This window comes from Hyaena hyaena, unplaced genomic scaffold, assembly GCF_003009895.1.
Source record: "Hyaena hyaena isolate Hyena2069 unplaced genomic scaffold, ASM300989v1 scaffold_23, whole genome shotgun sequence".
Classification (NCBI taxonomy): domain Eukaryota; kingdom Metazoa; phylum Chordata; class Mammalia; order Carnivora; family Hyaenidae; genus Hyaena; species Hyaena hyaena.
The window spans coordinates 73,839-92,787 of record NW_024080655.1 but is presented as its reverse complement, the minus strand read 5'-3'; the positions used below and the strand labels follow the sequence as shown (position 1 = coordinate 92,787).

The window sequence follows — 18,949 nt, the reverse complement described above, 5'->3', positions numbered from 1 at the left end:
TAAAATGTACGTCTTTTCCCCCAAGTATTTTTATCTATTGATGTCATGATATATTTTTAAATTCTTAAGATGTTTTGAAATTGCAAAATATATCAATTTGTGATTTTATTTATTAGTTAAAAGGATCCTGGAAGATAATCAGTCATCTCTTTTATTTACTGGGGAGGAAATATAAATCTTGCTTTAGTTTTTCATTAAACCTTAATCCATTAAAAAGTTTTTATATGAAGAATCCAGTATAGGTACAATTGTACTAGCTTCCAGATGGAAAGCTAGTTGTAGCAAATTATTTATTTAATAGTATGTTTCCCCCCACATATGTCTTTAAATACTTGTGTATTATTCTGCAGATTGCTGAGCTTAGGAAGCATATTTTAATCAGCCTTATATTCTTGTAATTTCTGAGGGTACTGGAACATAATGAATTATAATGCCTATTTGTTGAATGAATACATTATATTAAGACTGCTGGAAGTCACTAATAATTATTATGTTTATAAACAATTTTGTGCTGAGCTCTGAAATAAGGACATACAAAAGGACATATGGAACACAGGATCAATGTGACTGAGTTTGTCCTCTTGGGGCTCACCCAGAGCCTCCAAGGTCAGAAAATATTATTTGTTGTGTTCTTGCTCATCTACGTTGTGACAATGGCAGGCAACCTCCTCATCGTGGTGACTGTGGTGGTCAGTCCAACCCTGGATGCCCCTATGTACTTCTTTCTTGGTTACTTATCATTTATGGATACTGTGTATTCTACTACGGTCACTCCAAATATGATTATAGACTTACTCTATGAGAAGAAAACCATTTCCTTCCAAGGTTGTATGTCCCAGCTCTTTCTAGGACACTTGTTTGGTGGTGCAGAGATTTTACTCCTGGTGGTCATGGCCTATGACCGCTACGTGGCCATCTGCAAACCTTTGCATTATTTGACGATCATGAATCAACGTGTGCGTGTTCTGTTGCTGCTGTTGGCCTGTGTTGGAGGTTTTCTGCATGCTCTGGTTCACCTTGTCTTTGTTTACAACCTCCCCTTCTGTGGTCCCAATGTCATTGACCACTTCATCTGTGACATGTACCCTTTATTAAAACTTGCCTGCACTGACACTTACGTTATTGGCCTCACCGTGGTTGCCAATGATGGGGCAATCTGTGTGGTCATCTTTACGGTCTTGCTCATCTCCTATGGGGTCATTCTGCACTCCCTGAAGAACCTTAGTCAGGAAGGGAGGCGCAAAGCCTTATCCACCTGTGGGTCCCACATTACGGTGGTGGTCCTCTTCTTTGTCCCCTGCATCTTCATGTATGTGAGACCTCCTTCTACGTTACCCATTGATAAATCCCTGACTGTGTTTTACACAGTTATCCCCCCTGTGTTGAACCCTTTAATCTATACTCTGAGAAATGGAGAGATGAAAAATGCCATGAAGAAGCTCTGGACCCGAAGAAGAAAATAAGGCAGAAGAGAAATATATCGCCTCTTTTCAGTGAAGAGTTGCTCCAGCCAGTAAATAATTCTTTATTTGTAGTAAGTTTCTCCTCAGGTTTAAACTTGTGCATGATGAAAAGCATTTAAGATGTAAGTACTTCCAATGGTCAAAATATGTTTCTAAGATTTTCATTATTTCTTACGAAAGTAGATGTACACAATTTCTTAGTAAAGTTTTTGCCTGTAAAATGTCTCTATTGAAACTATAGGTTTATGTTCTATGTGAATAGTTCTGCTATAGTTAATACTATAAATTTGTTTTTGGTAGTGGACATCTTTCACATTTCTCTTTACATAATTGTTCATTGTGATCATACATTTTTCAGAAATGGGACATAAACCCTGGGTTCACTCCTCCCATACGAAGACAACCCATATTAATACTTAAAGTATGAATCTCTTTTTATATCTAAAACATATTTAAGGATATACTTTTGTTCTTATTGCTTAGCACATTAAGGGGTTGATGAGAAATCCTTCTTCCAAGGTAGAATATTAACAATCATAAGCTAAGTGTAGGGGAAAAAATCCAAACAAGAGAGATAGATTCAGTAAGTAAGATCTACTTATTTTTCTGAGTGGGGAATCCTATTATCTCCTGAAGTAGAACAACTCTGTTTGGTGTTACATTTTTAGAAAAATGATTCTCTAATCTTCCTAGACATTCTATTTTACCTAATAATATCTCTGCTATTTTTTAATATCCCCATCACTTTTTTTGCCCATAGTGTTTTGCAGCCTTCAATAGGGACCTAGGCCCTCCTTTCATATATAAAATTACCATAATACATAATCCATGAGCTTTACATGCAACATAGAATCTGAGATGAGATATTTTGGGTATATCCTTGGTAAGAAAGGTTTTGACACTATGGCATACATCCTGACCTCTGCTCTTAATGGAATGCAGATTGTTAGGTAATAAATAAGCCATAATATATATTAATTTAAATAATAGAGACCTGTTTCATAAGCCTCCCTTTTTCTGATGTAGGCTTGAAAGAAAATATTCATCTGCCTCTACCTCAGTAGGAAGCATGTGTCAAAGAAACACATGGTTCTGCCTCCTTTAGTTACTCTGGATTCAAGAGATGCCCAGGCTGTGGGAGCATGGAGCTTTTTCACTGGTAAATCACAGTGGATTAGAAGCTTTATACTCTGAATTTATCCCTTTTATTTTTCCATGAAGATTTCTTATGTCGTCTTAAAGTCTTTCCGAACATAACGCTATTCAGTAAATAAGATTAAACATTTGATTTTATCAGGAATTATATAATTAAGTCATCAACTTTTAGATGTTGCTATAGACTGAATATTAGTGTTCCCCTTAAGCTCATGAATTATCTCCTCTATAATATGTGGTGTTCGGAGGTGGGGCGTTGGAGAGGTGATGAAGTGATGACGGGAGAGCTCTCATGAATGAGGTTAGTGTCTCTGTAAAAAGAGACCTGAGAGAACTCGCTTGCCCCTTCTGCCATTTAAGGACACAATGAAAAGATGGTTAGCTATGAACCAGGATGTGGGCTCTCACTAGACACAGAATCAGCCAGTGCCTTGATCTTGGACTTCCCAGATACCAGGTCTTTGAGAAATAAATGGCTGTAGTTGAATCCACTCATGTTGTGGTTTTGTGTTATACTAGCCCAAATGGATTTAGATATACATGTATGTAATCTACAAAGTGTATAGTTATTTCAAGAGAGGAGAGAAAATCTTGGTTAATTGTCTGTGTTTGTTGGCCTGTAAGTTCTCTTAAGTCTTATGATTATTGAGACAATGACTTAATTGTCTATGTAGTCTGTGTTTGCATCATGTCTGGGAAATAGAATCCACTCCATGAACTTTGTCTATTACTTCCATTCTTGAGTTCTTGATCCAATGCAGTAAGAATTTTGTGTTTTTTCTTCATTAAATATATATATTTGCTATAACTATTTAGTCTTCTTTGACATCTGCTACAAATATGTTGTTTTTCTGTAATTATGGGTGTTTTTATATGAAGACATTATATTGTATTTTTCTTTTACTTTTTGATTTCTTCTATCACATCACTCCTGGAAAATTTCATTTACATTCTTTCAGTGAATTTATACATTTTAACATCTTAAAAAAAAAGAAGTCTCCAAAAAGTTTTTATAAAGATCACTGTCTTTTTTCAAAAGTAGGATCCACATCTAGTGTGGAGCTCAGTGCAGTGCTTAAACTCAAGACCCTGATATCAAGACATGAGCTGAGATTAAGAGTTGAACACTCAACCAACTGAGCCACCAGGGGCTCAGAAAATATTTCTTTTAAAATTATCTAGAATTTGATTTTCTTTGTGATGAGACATATCTAATCGTGTTTTCCTCACACAGGATAATTGGTCAATGTTATTATTAATTTCAGTAATAATTTGAAATTTCTCTACATAATATGTCAAATTTTATACAATTAGTCACTTTGATTTGGGGTCATTTACTCCCCTCCCCTGCTGCTGCCACCTCCATCTCCTCCCGGCCCCCTGCTTTTCCTCTGGTGTTATTCCCTAGCATTAACATTTCTTGTCAGTAGTCAAGGATTTTCACGTGTTTTACACCTTGTAGGGATAATCGCTCTAAATACTCACCTTTTTCAAGTTTATTGCAAATCCTAGTTATTTATTTTTCCTGATAAACTTTAGGATTATTTTGTTAAGTTTGAAAACTTCCCATAATGATATATTTAAAATTTCATGACCCTCCACATTTATTTTGGAAAAAAAAAAAAAGCCATGTTTTAATATTTTGTTTTCCTACCCAGAAAGAAACATGTGTTATGAAGCTTTATCAATGTCTCAATAAAAACTTGTAATCATCTCCATTGGGTGTACAGGAATCTTGCCTTTTGTTTTTCTTATTTTAAAAAATGGCTTGTCTTATTTACATTTGATTCACATTTTCAAAGAATTGATTGGAAAGGGCCTAGTGTCTTTTGCTGACATGAATTACAGCACAATCCTCAAAGGCATTGGTGCATGTTTGTATGTAATGTTGATAGGCCTACATTTGGCAACACAAATATGTATTCAACCATAGAGATGTGTATCTGGCCTCATGTATGTACATATTCAATGATGTGTAGGTCATATCCAGCTTCATATATGTGTCTGTATGTGAACACATAGACGTCTGTATCTGAAAGCACATGGGTCAGTATCTGACTACACATATGAATGCATATGTGTTTGTATATGTATTTGATCTGATCACCCACAGGTCTGTATCTGTCTACTCACGGGCTATATCTTGCCATACACAGGTCTGAATCTGAATGCATATGAATTTGGGCAAGACTTGACTGAACAATTCTTCTGTTCTATATAGCATGGACTGAGGTTCTTGTTTGGTATTCAGTGGATAGCTGGGCTTTTAGGGAGTATTTAGGATGACTTTACTCATGGGAGTAGTGCCTTGGCAGGAGTGGCTAGAATGACCAGGCTCTTCTGGCTCCTCCTTCTCCTTCTCCATGTAGCCTCCATGTCAAACTCCAGTGAGTTTGTCGGACTTGTAAAATGACAGTTCAGGACTTCCAGAGAGAAGACACAGAAGGTATTAAACAAAAACGTATTAGGAAATTACAAAACCAACTAGCAAAACCAAAACAAAACAAAACAAAAAACTGATTAAAAAATATGCAATAGGCCTGAATATACATTTTCCAAAGAAGACATACAAATGGCCAATAGGAGCATGGTAAGGTGCACAACATTGTTAATCATCCTGAATACATAATTCAAAACTGCAATGAGATTTTGCTTCCTACTTTTTAGGATAGATGTTATCAAAAAGAGAAGAGATTACATGTGCTGGTGAGGATGTAGATAAAAAAGAACACTAGTTCGCTGTTGTTGGGTATGTAAAATTTTTCAACCACTCTAGAAAATAGTATGGAGATACCTCGAAATGTGAGGTGAGGGCATTGCCAAACTTTTCCACCAGTTAGTAACATGAATCACTTTCTCTTTAGCTTCCAAGCTAAATCCATCCTGTCTTTTAAGGCTTTACTTACAGAGGCCTCAAAGCCCTTCCAACTCCCAGCAACTCCTGGTGGTGCCAAAGCCAATGTCACATGCTTTACATTTCTGTAATGGAAACACCACACGTCCAGCTTCCACTCTTTGTTCTGGTTATCTTTTGCTACATGGCATAAGACCTTGAAATTTTGTGACTTAAACCCCCAACCATTTTGACTTAACTCACAATCTTGTGAGCCAGCAATTCTGGAAGAAGTGGCTTGGTATTTTTTCTGCTTCATGTGGCATGGACTGAGGTCGCTCTGTGGTATTCAACTGAAAACTGAGGGGTCTTTAGGATCCTGGGAGTGGTATGATATATTCAACGTGCTGAATGGGAAAGTATGCAACGAATATTATTTTATCCAGCAAGGCTGTCATTCAGAATAGAATGAGAGATAAAGAGTTTCCCAGAAAAACAAAAACTGAAGATGTTTATGACCACTAAAACAGACCTGCAAGAAATATTAAACAGGACATTTTGGATGGGAAAGAAAATCCAAAAATAATAAAGATAAGAAAGCAACAGAGAAAATCTCCAGAAACACTGATTTATAGGTAATAAAACCACACTAAATTCATATCTATTAATAATGACCTGACTGCAAATGGACTAAATGCTCCAATCAAATGAGGTAGAGTATCAGAAAAGTGGGGAAAAAAGACCCATCTATATGCTACCTACAAGAGACTCCTTTTATTTTTATTTATTTTTACGTTTATTTATTTTTGAAAGAGAGAGACAGAACATGACTAGGAGAGGCGCAGAGAGAGAAAGAGACACAGAATCTGAAGTGGGATCCAGGCTTTCAGTTGTCAGCCCAGACCCCGACATGGGGCTTGATCTCATGAACCATGAGATCATGACCTGAGCCGAAGTCAGACACTTAACCGACTGAGCCACCCAGTTGCCCCACAAGAGACTCATTTTAGACCTAAAGTCCCCTGAAGATTGAAAATGAGGGACTGGAGAACCATTTCTCATGCTAATGGATGTCAAAAGAAAGCCTTACCAAACATACTTGTACCAGACAAACTAGGTTTTAAACCAATAAATGTAACAAGAGAGGAAGGACACTATATCATAATAAAAAGGTCTATGCAACAAGAATATCTAACAATTGTAAATATTTATGCCTCAAGATTGGAGGTTTTAAATATAGAAATCATTTAATAACAAACATAAAGAAATTCATTGATAACAATGCAATAATCGTAGGTAACATCAACACCCAACTTACAGCAATGGCTACATCATCGATGCAGAAAATCAACAAGGAAATGATGGCTTTGAATGACACACTTGACAAGATGGACTTAACAGTTGTATTCAGAACATTTCATTCTAAAGGAGCAGAATACACATTCTTTTTGAGTGCCCATGGGATATTCTCCAAAATAGATCACATACAAGGTAACAAATCAGGCTTCAATCAGTACAAAAAACTGAGATCATACCATGCATATTGTCAGGCCACAACACTATGAAACTTGAAGTCAACCACAAGAAAAAAATTCGAAAGACCTCAAATACATGAAGGTTAAAGAACATCTTACTAAACAATCAGTGGGTTAACCAAGAAATTAAAGAAGAAATAAAAACATGGAAGCACATGAAAATGAAAACACGACAATCCAAAACCTTTGGCATGTAGCAAAAGTGGTCATAAGAGGGAAGTATATAGAATATAAGCCTTCTTTAAAAGGAAGAAGAGCCTCAGATACACAATCTAACCTTATATCTAAAGGAGCTACAAAAGTAACAGCAAATAAAGCCTAAAGCCAACAGAAAAAGGGAAATAGTAAATATTAGAGCAGAAATAAATGATATAGAAACCAAAGAAATAGTAGAACAGAATGAAACCAGGAGCTGGTTCTTTGAAAGAATAAATAAAATTGATAACCCCCTAGCCAGACTTATCAAAAAAGAAAAGAGAAAGTACCCAGTAAATAAAATTGATAATAAAAGAGATCACACACACACAATAGGACACAATAATAAAAGATTATTATGAAAAATTATATAATTGGACAATATAGAAGAAATGGATAAATTCTTAGAAATATATCAACTAGCAAAAAGGAAACAGGAAGAAATAGGAAATTTGAACAGACCTGTAATCAGCAAAGAAATTGGATCAGTAATCAAAAATCTCCCAACAAATTAAAGTCCGGGACCAGAAGGCTTCCCAGGGAAATTCTACCAATCACTTGCAGAAGAGTTAATATTATTCTTCTCTAACGGTTCCACAAAATAGATATGGATGGAAAACTTCCAAACTCATTTTATGAGGCCAGCATTACTTACCTTGATTCCAAAGCCAGATAAAGACTCCACTAAAAAGGAGAATTACAGGCCAATATCCCTGATGAACACGGATGCAAAATGTCTCAACAAGACACTAGCAAATTGAGTACAATAGCACATTAAAATAATTATTCACCACAGTCAAGTGAATTTTTTCCTTGACTGCAAGGGTGGTTCAGTATTTGCAAATCAATTAACATGATACATTACATTAATAAAAGAAAGGATAAGAACTATATGACCCTCTCAATAGATGCAGAAAAAACTTTTGACAAAATACAGCATTGATTCTTGATTAAAACCCTTGAAAAAGGGAACATACTTCAACACCATAAAGACCATGTACAAAAGACCCATAGTTAATATATCCTCAATAGGGTAAAACTGAGAGCTTTCCTGTTAATGTCAGGAATAAGACAGGGATGTCCACTGTCACCATTGTTATTTAACATAGTACTGGAAGTCTTAGCCTCAGCAATCAGACAACAAAAAGAAATAAAAGGCATCCCAATCAGCAAGGAACCAGTCTAACTTTTCTCTTCACAGACCATACGATATTTATGTAGAAAACCTGAATACCTCTACCAAAAAATTGCTAGAACTGATAACACAAATATAGCAAAGTTGAAGGATACAAAATCAATGTGCCAAAACCTGTTGCATTTCTGTACACCAATAATGAAGCAGCAGAAATCAAAATCAAGGCATTGATCCCATTTATAATTGTACCTCACAACATAAGATACCTAGCAATAAACCTAACCAAAGAGGTAAAATATCTGCACTCTGAAAACTATAGATCACTGATGAAAGAAATTGAAGATGACACAAAGAAATGGAAAAACTTTCTATGCTCATAGGTTGGAAGAGCAAACATTTTTAAAATGTCCATACTGCTCAAAGCAATCTATACATTTAATGCATTCCCTATGAAAATACCATGAGTATTTTTCACAGAAATGGAACAAAATCACCTAAAATTTGTGTGGAACCACGGAAGACCCTGAATAGCCAAAGTAATCTTGAAAAACAGGAGCAAAGTTGGAGGCATTACAGTTCTGGACATCTTGTTATATTACAAAGTTCTAATTATCAAGGAGTACAGAACTGGCACAAAAACAGACACCTAGATCAATGGAACCCAGTAGAAGAACCAGAAATGGACCACTACTGTATGGCTAACTAATCTTTGACAAAGCAGGAAAGAATATCCAATGGAAAAAAGACAGTCTGTTCAACAAATGATGTTGGGAAAACTGGACAGTGATATGCAGAAGAATGAAACTGGACCACTTTCTTATACCATACACAAAACTAAATACAAAATGGATGAAAACCTAAATGTGAGACAGGACGCTGTCAAAATCCTATAGGAGAAAACAGGCAGCAATCTCTTTGACATCAGGTGTAGTAAATTCTTACTAGACATGTCGCTGAAGGCAAGGGAAACAAAAGTAAAAAAGAACTATTGGGACTTCATCAAGTTACAACGCTACTGCACAGAGAAGGAAACAATCAACAAAATGGAAAGGCAACCTAGAGAATGGGAGAAGATATTTGAAAATGACATATCAGTGAAAGGGGAAGTATCCAAAAACTATAAAGGAATTATCAATCTCAACACCCTCAAAACAAATAATCGAGTTAAGAAATGAGCAGAACACATGAATAAACACTTCTCCAAAGAAGACATCCAAATGGCTAACAAACCATGAAAAGATGCTCAACATCACTCATCATTGGGGAAATACAAATCAAACCAAAAGAGATATCACCTCACACTTGTCTGAATGCTAAAACTAACAACACAGGAAACAAGGATGTGGAGAAAGGGGAACCCTCTTACAACTTTCATGGGAATGCAAACTAGTGAAACCACTCTGGAAAATGGTGTGGAGGTTTCTCAGAAAGTTAAAAATAGAACTACCCTACAACCCAGTAATTGTTTTACTAGGCATTTACCCAAAGAATACAAAAATATGATTCAAAGGGACACATGCACCCCAATATTTATAGAAGTATTGTGTACAATAGCCAATTATGGAATGTCCATTGACTGATGAATGAATAATGAAGATGTGGTATATAGATACAATGGATTATTAGCCATCAAAAAAGAATGAAATCTTGCCATTTGCAATAACTGGATGGAGCTAGAGTGTATTATGCTAAGTGAAACGAGTCAGTCAGAGAAAGTCAAATACCATATGATTTCACTCGTGGAGTTTAAGATACAAAACAGGTGAACATAGAGGAAGTGGGGGAAAAAAGGAAGGGATGCAAACCATAAAAGACTCAACTCTAGAGAACAAACAGGGTTGAGGAGAAGAGGTAGATTGGGGATGGGCTACATGGGTGATGAGTATTAAGGAGGGCACTTGTGATGAGCAGTGAGTGGTATATGTAAGTAATGAATTACTAAATTCTAAATTCTATTCCTGCCACCAATTTTACACTATATGTTAACTATCTAGAACTTAAATAAAAACTTGAAACAATAAAAATAACCTCATTGGCAAAAATACAACAAAATTTAGTTTTAGTGGAGGAATATTGCTTATCTTTTCCTAAGTATTTTTGTTTTCAGATAGCTAATACGAAAGATTTTTAACATTTTGTAAGTTTTCAATTGTTATGGAAATTAATATATAGAAGTGCAATTGAATAATTTGTTTGGATCTTGTAGCCTGAAAACTCACTAAATTCACTTAATATTTCTAGTAATCTCTGTAGATTCCTTAGAATTTTCTGTAACAGTATCATGTTGTTTAGAAAAAAGGGACATTTCATTGCTTGGAGAGATATAGGAGTATTTAGCTTTTCAGTTTATTTTTGAGTCTTTTTCAGAAGGTTGTGTTTTTTCTTTATTTTACCCATTTTATCTAAGATATCAAGTTTCTTAGAATAATGTTTTTTTGTAAGAACCATTTATTGTCCTTTTAAAGTTTGCATTATCTGAATGATGTTATCTGCTTTTTAATTTCTGATATTGGTAGTTTTGTTATCACTCTTGCTAGAAACTTAACAGTTGTATTATAAAAGTACTAACTTTTAGCTCTTTTAGTTAATTTTATGTTTTCTATTTTATTTTTTATCTTTTCATTACATCCTTTTTTATTTTCACTTTGTCTTTAATTTAGATTTCTTTTTTCCAGCTTCTTAATAAAAGCTTAGGTGCTGTTAGAGCTTTATTTTTAACACAATTATAAAGCTATACATACATTTAGGTCACCTGAAAACCAGCAACATTTGGTGTGGCTTAGGTTGTTAGAAAGATCTTCAGATGGTTCATACAGGTATTAAATGACTATCAATGATCCTTATGACCTAGAAAATGCAATATATGGCTACACATATGTAGAGATGAAGATGCTCAATGGAGCTCATCGTAAACCATGGGAAAATGAGTAAGTATGGAAGCCCTCAGAAATTTGATGTACAATCAGCTCTTGTTGGAAAATAATTTGTTTCTTGTAGTAGCAGTTACTCAGTTGATACTACGCTGAAATTAAAGAACTAAATTAATGAACTGAAAATCATTATGGTGTCAGTTGACATAGATTCAGGCCTTAATCAACAGCATCCGTTGCAACCCAGACTCAGGACCTGTGATTATCTGTCTTTTCAACAATTAAAGTGTCAACCTCAGTAACTTCCCTCATGCCAAAGCCTTCTGCCTCTGAGCCTCAGGGCCTCTTGAGCAAAGATTCTAACAGCTGGAAGAATGGCCTCCTTTGCTGAGGATATGATTGGGTAAGTCAGCCTGGGGCATGTTCTTCTTTCTCATTGACATAAATATGGCTTCCCTTACCTAGATGTTTCCTATTCTGAAACTCCCAATTTATTATATGTTTAATTTTTGTTCTGTTCAAAATAGAGGCCTTTTCACATATTTGGACATATGCTACTTTTTCTTGGCAAGAACCAAGTCATGTTTTCTCTAAGGGCTGTTCTAGGGGAGAAAGCCGTCCTGAAGTAGTTACTTTATGTGAATTGGTTCCACATATTCTAATAAACTAATCTGTAATGACTTTACATTTCCTTTCATTAAAAACAGTAGAAAGCCATAGGCTGCGTCTTCACATAGAATGGAAGAATTATTTTCCTGATACAATGGCCCAGGAGATTTCTGGCAACTCAAATATCTGCCCAGGCTGGAGTTTCTCTCCATCCCCTATATGTTTTCTTGTTATATTTTCCTGTGCATAGGTATTCCTTGTTGCTTGTACAAACGTGGAAGGGCCCAATTCTCTAGGATGAAGCTAGAGAAAGGTAGAAGTGTCTGCTCCATTAGCAAAGAAGTAGCCTTAAGGAGTCAGAATCGCTGCTAACAATAGAACTCCCTTATGACCCAGCAATAGCACTGCTAGGAATTTACCCAAGGGATACAGAAATGCTGAGGCATAGGAGCACATGTACCCCAATGTTCATAGCAGCACTCTCCACAATAGCTAAAACATGGAAAGAGCCTAAGTGTCCATCAACAGATGAATGGATCAAGAAGATGTGGTTTATCTTTACCATGGAATACTACACGGCAATGAGAAACAATGAAATCTGGCCATGTGTAGCTACATGGATGGACCTTGAGGGTGTTATGCTGAGCGAAATAAGTCAGGCAGAGAAGGACAAATATCATATGTTTGCACGTATAGGAGGATTAGGAGGAACTTGACGGAGGAACAAGGGGGAGAAGAAGGGCGGAAATGGTGGGGGAAAGGGAGAGAGGCAAACCATGAGAGACTCTTGAATGCTGACAAAAACTGAGGACTGATGGATGTGGGGGGGAGGGGGGATGGGCATGGAGGAGGGCACTTTGGGGATGAGCACTGAGTGTTATGTAGAAACTAATTTGACAATAAACTATTTGGAAAAAAAAAAAAAAAAAAAGTAGCCTTAAGGATACATTTTGAATGATTGAACAGGTAAAGAGTTCTCCTACTACCTGAGAGATTGTTCAGTCACTGGTCTTCCAGGAAGTTAAATTCCAGCATTTGTTTTATTAGACAAAGAGACAGATTAATGTCCAGAGACATGAACGCTATGCTAATCCTCTAAATAAAGGACTTTTTGGTTGCCTAATCATACTTGCCAAGAAGAGATACATTCGAATAACTTTTGAGGTTAAAAAAAATTTTTATGAACAAATAATAGGCTTGGCTACATTTATTTCTACTAATTAGGCCAGTTTTTACACAGTCATGTGAAGACTATTATTACTTTATTAGATTGTCTTCTTATTTATTGTCTGACCCTATGAGAAATAGAGTCCATGCAGGAAGGACTTTTCATGTGATTTTTCACCCCTGTTTTATTAATTGTTATGTCCTCATTCATAACATAGTTCCTGGTATTAAAATAAATGCTCTAATATAAAAACAATAATTAATAAATAGTTATTACATCTAATTTGATAAAGAAATATTTGTCATATCTAATCATACTTTAAGGCAGACGATAAATTGAGTGTTATGTAAAATGAAAGGAAAACTTTCTCTGGCCAGTGGGGGAATACATGATAAAGTAATCTGCACTGACACAAAATGATGTGGCTGATATTTTTTCTTGACTGGCAATAATCTCGTAATGGTTCTAAAAATGATTTTCCCCTTCATGTTACATCCTCTAGAACTTAATTATGTGATTAGGTCTAGTAGTAGTTTTACATAGAGATATTAAAAAAATTTGTGGGCAGTCCCAGTGAATTTAATTAAGTAAGAATCAGTCTTGGACACTTTCCAATTATGATTTAATGACAAATGGTGGTTAGAAGGGAGGAAATGTTTAGTGATCTCTGCCCCATCAGGAGAAAGATACTCTCCTCTTAAGAAATGATAAATTTATCAGGAGATCTTTGTTGGCTGAATGCACCACCCTCCCACTCTTCTCCCTCCCCCCCCCAAAAAAAGCACAAGAATTTGTCTCAAAATTTCAAGTCAACTGGTGTGGCCACACCAACACAATAGAATGAGGACTAACTGACTGAATGGTTTTGTTTTTTTCTATTTTGAAGTTAGTAGGAAAGAGTTACTGGAGAAACACTTCCCTGGAAAATGGCTGGTTGCTATCTTTTTATTTAAAATGTGGTTGCTTGTCTTTTAGATACATTATCCTAAGGTGATAAAGTTTTATTTTCTGTGTGGACCATAGAATTCCTGTTACATAATTTCTAGTGCAAATCAAAGCCATCTTCAGAATAATTGGAAGATCCCATGAAGAACATGGACTGATATCCGAATGAAATAAAATATATCCTCAAATAATTGCAGCTTTTTTCTTTCTCTTATCATACTGGAAGAAACAAAAATTCCAGTCCCACAAATGAGTAAACTCTTTCTTCAGATTCTGGACTTGTCTTCACAAGGTAAGACTAACAGTAAATATTGGGGATCAAGTTTGCAATTGTGTGAATTTCTTTATTGTGTAAAAGTGAGATCACTTTGAGATAAAGCAAACTTTGAAAAATGGGTTTTTTCAAAAATTTTCCCAAACTTGGGAAAATTAATTAGATGTTCTGAGCCTCTGTTTGTTCACTTATGAAATGGGGATGACAGTTCCTCTTACTGTAAATATAAACTGTGAAACATTAAGTTGTGAGTGTGTGATTGGAATCCACCATAGGCAATGTGAACTGTGGAATGATAGATCAGAATTAGATTTTATAAACAGATCATTTGAACTGCACAAAGAGAACATAATGATGTAGGCCAAAAGGAAAGGGGAGGGACGTGGCAGGAGGCCAGTGCAGTTGGTCAGTAGGGAAGTGGTGGGGAGGGAAATGATAAAGTTTGTGATATATTTTAGAGGCGGTTTGTAAGATTGGTTAAAGGTGTCAATACGTGATATAAGAGCAAGAAAGGCATGAATGGCATGGTGATATTTCTTGTCTGAGAAATGACATGGAAGGTGGTACCATTTAATGAGATGGAAACGCCTATGTTTATTGTTGAACATTAAAAATTTAGTTTATAAATACTGAATTAATATCCAATTGGAGATGTCCAAATTTGGAGATGTTGCATATATGAAATTTTTCTTTTTTTGAAGAAGGAGATGTATAATATTTTGTATTATTATTATTTTTAATATACTGTCAAGTTAGTTAACATACAGTGTATACAGTGTGCCCTTGGCTTTGGGGGTCGATCCCTGTGATCCATTGCTTACATACAATACCCAGTACTCATCCCAACAAGTGCTCTCCTCAATGCCCACCACCCATTTCCCTCCTCCCCCACTCCCCCATCAACTCTCAGTTTGTTCTCTGTATTTAAGAGTCTCTTAGGGTTTGCCTCCCTCTCTGTTTGAAACTACTTTTCCCCTTCACTCCCCACCATCATGGTCGTGTCTTAAGTTTCTCACGTTCCACTTATGAGTGAAAAACATATATCTCTCTTTCTTTGACTGACTTATTTCAGTTAACATAATACCCTCCAGTTCCATCCACTTTGTTGCAGTTGGCAAGATTTCATTTTTTCTAATTGCCAAATAGTATTCCATTGTATATATAAATCACGTCTTTATCCATTCATCATTCGATGGATATTTGGGCTCTTTCCATAATTTGGCTATTGTTGAAAGCGCTGCTATACACATTGGGGTACATGTGCCCTTATGAATCAGCACTCCTGTATCCTTTGGATAAATTCCTTGTAGTGCTTTTGCTGGGTGATAGGGTAGTCCTATTTTTAATTTTTTGAGGCACCTCCACACTGTTTTCCAGAGTAGCTGCACCAGTTTGCATTTTCACCAACAGTGAAAAGAGGGTTCAGGTTTCTCCACATCCTCACCAACATCTGTTGTTCCCTGAGTTGTTAATTTTAGCCACTCTGACCAGTGTGAGATGATATCTCAGTGTGATTTTGATTTGTATTTCCCCGATAATGAGTGATGTTGAGCATCTTTTCATGTGTCTGTTGGCCATCTAGATGTCTTTTTTGGAAAACTGTCTATTCATGTCTTCTGCCCATTTCTTCACTAGGTTATTTGTTTTTTGTGTGTTGAGTTTGGTAAGTTCTTTATAAATTTTGAATACTAATCCTTTATCTGATATGCCATTTGCAAATATCTTCTCCCATTCTGTCAGTTGCTTTTAGTTTTATTAATTGTTTCCTGTGTGGTGCAGAATTTTTTTATTTTGATGAGGTCCCAATAGTTCATCTTTGCTTTTATTTCCCATTCCATTGGAGACGTTTTGAGCAAGAAATTGATGCAGCTAGGGTCAAAGAAGTTGTTGCTTGTTTTCTCCTCTAGGGTTTTGATGGTTTCCTGTCTCACATTTAGGTCTTTCATCCATTTTGAGCTTATTTTTGTGTATAGTGTAAGAAAATAGTCTAGTTTCATTCTCCTGCATGTTACTGTCTGTCCAGTTCTCCCAGCACCATTTGCTAAAGAGACTGAATTTTTTTCCATTGGATATTCTTTCCTGCTTTGTCAAAGATTAGTTGGTCATACATTTGTGGATTCAATTCAGAGTTCTCTATTCTATTCCATCGGTCTATGTGTCTGTTCTTGTACCAGTACCGTATTGTCTTGATATGAAGTTTAAAAATTAAGGGAGAGACACAACACTGGAGTGCTTCCCCATTTATTGGTCAGGAAAAGGGAGTATATCCAACCAAAGACCATAAGAGGTCTCAGTGAGGGAAGTCACAATCCTTCAGTGACCTTCCATTCCTAATTTGACCTACTCACATTGAATATGTTAATTACATTAAGTTCATCTCAAGTATTTCACTTTTGTGACTTTATAAACTATGCACCTTTTCATGGAATTCCCTTGTCCTCTTTTCTTGTCATTCCACTTTTCCTTTAAAACTCAGCTAAGGCATTGCACCTCTGGGAAGCCTCTGACTCAGTTTGGTAGATATATTCCTACTCTGTGACCCTCACATTGTGGGACTGTTTTTATATTGTCAATTATTGGTGATTATTATGTATGCTATCACTGAATGTAAGAAACCGTGGCTTATTCAACTCAGAAATTACAAGGTCTATAAAACATTTGTACTATTTTACATTGTTTTAATTGGATGAATCAATGAAAGATTAATCTTATAATGCATTTTTAAAATTTCCCTGTTTTATAGATCTCCTGCCTCTAACATGAGAAGCCACCCCCTATGCAGACTAGATGGAATCAAGAAACAATGTAACTTACTTTGTCCTCTTGGGCCTCACACAGGATCGAAAGGAACAGAAGGTCCTTTTTGTTATGTTCTTGTTTTTCTATATTTTCACTATGGTGGGCAATTTGCTCATTGTCATGACCATAACTGTCAGTAAGACCCTGGGCTCGCCTATGTACTTGTTTCTTGCTAACTTATCTTTTATGGATGTCATTTATTCCTCTTGCATTTCCCCCAGATTGATTTCAGACTTGTTCTTTGGGGAAAATACCATATCCTTCCAATCTTGTATGACCCAGCTATTTACAGAGCACTTTTTTGGTGGATCAGAGGTCTTTCTTCTGCTGGTGATGGCCTATGACCGCTATGTGGCCATCTGTAAGCCCTTGCATTATTTGGTTATTATGAGGCAATGGGTGTGTGTTGTGCTGCTGGTAGTGTCCTGGGTTGGAGGTTTTCTGCATTCAGTAATTCAAGTTAGCACAATCTATGGGCTCCCCTTTTGTGGTCCTAATATCATTGATCATTTTTCCTGTGACATGTACCCCTTACTGAAACTTGTCTGTACTGACACGTATGTTGTTGGGTTGTTAGTGGTAGCTAATGGAGGAATGATCTGCATGATTGTGTTTGTGCTCTTGCTCACCTCTTATGGTGTCATCTTGCACTCTTTGAAGAACCTTAGTCCGGAAGGGAGACGGAAAGCCCTCCAGACCTGTGGTTCCCACATTACCGTGGTGGTCTTCTTCTTTGTTCCATGTATTTTCATGTACGTGAGACCTGCTAAGACCTTCCCCATTGACAAATCATTGAGTGTGTTTTATACAGTCATAACCCCCATGCTGAACCCTCTGATCTACACTCTGAGAAATTCTGAGATGACAACTGCTATGAAGAAACTCTGGAGGAGAAATGTTATATCTCTTAGTAGATAAGTGAGTTATGTACCATGAAGACAGTAATTTAACATTTGTGCCTATATCCTCAAATGTTGAAGTCCATTTTCCTGTAAATGCATTTACCGTAGGAATCAATAAATAATATGTAATTAAGTAGTCAATTAAAGTTTTATAGTTACACTAATTGTTAAATATTTATGTTTTTACTCATGTAAAATTAATATACAGTGTTTTATTAGTTTCAGATGCAGTACGTAATGATTTAAAAATTATAGTGCTGATCATGATAAGTATACTCTTAATCCCCATATTTAATGAGGTAATCAATGAAATTTTTATAGTTATACTAATATATTTTCAAAATTTTAAAAATGTTTTATTTATTTTTTGAGAAAGACAGAGTGAGAGCAGGGGATGGGCAGAAGGAGAGGAAGACACAAAATCCAGAGCAGTCTCCTGGTTCTGAGCTGTCAGCACAGAGCCCGATAGAGGGCTTGAACCCATGAACAGCAAGATCACAACCTGAGCTCAAGACAGACGCTTAACTGACTGAGCCGCCCAGGTGTTCCTAGTTACACTAATCTTTAATCAATTGCTATATTTATTACTTTCATTCTCATTCTTATTTTTATATTAAGTTGGATTCTTTTTTTTTCTTTAGCATGCTGTGTTTTATTAGCTTCACATGTGTAGTGATTCAGCAATTCCATTCATCACCTGGTACTCAACATAATAAGTGAGTACCTTAATCCACATCACTTCTTTAACCCAACCCTATTTCTCCGTGTGTGTGTGTGTGTGTGTATACCCATCCTTCATCATAGTCCCAGGTCTTCTTCCATACATATTCTATTAAGATTATTATTGTTTTTAAAATTGGTCAATTAATAATGTTTGCTAATAAAGCATATGTACTCATGTTTATGTCTTTCTGTATAACTTCTGTATTTACTGCTCAGACTCCTGAAGTCCTTTCCACACCTCTCTGTAGATGTAACTCATTCTCCAGTTTCTCATACTGCTTAAAATTTCTTGATGAAGATACAGTAAAATTAATGTTTCCAGTCCTTCTCACGTTTCCTCCAA

At 36.0% G+C, this 18,949-nt stretch overlaps 2 protein-coding genes across 2 annotated transcripts; both read left to right on the top strand.

The window, feature by feature from the left end:
- The first annotated feature begins 539 nt into the window (after positions 1 to 539).
- LOC120228443 (olfactory receptor 4A15-like) lies at positions 540 to 1,463 on the top strand. The gene has a single exon (XM_039226798.1). The coding sequence runs from the start codon at positions 546 to 548 to the stop codon at positions 1,461 to 1,463; it is 918 nt and encodes a 305-aa protein (XP_039082729.1). The 5' UTR covers positions 540 to 545.
- A 9,332-nt stretch (positions 1,464 to 10,795) lies between these two features.
- On the top strand, positions 10,796 to 17,899 carry LOC120228446 (olfactory receptor 4A47-like). Its single transcript, XM_039226802.1, has 2 exons — positions 10,796 to 10,831; positions 16,970 to 17,899. Exon 2 carries the CDS (start codon positions 16,970 to 16,972, stop codon positions 17,897 to 17,899), a length of 930 nt encoding a protein of 309 aa, XP_039082733.1. The 5' UTR covers positions 10,796 to 10,831.
- The last annotated feature ends 1,050 nt before the right edge of the window (positions 17,900 to 18,949 follow it).

Excerpts from the sequence above, each read along its gene's own strand:
- LOC120228443 (XM_039226798.1), top strand. The coding sequence starts at position 546 with ATGGAACACAGGATCAATGTGACTGAGTTTGTCCTCTTGGGGCTCACC.
- LOC120228446 (XM_039226802.1), top strand. The coding sequence starts at position 16,970 with ATGGAATCAAGAAACAATGTAACTTACTTTGTCCTCTTGGGCCTCACA.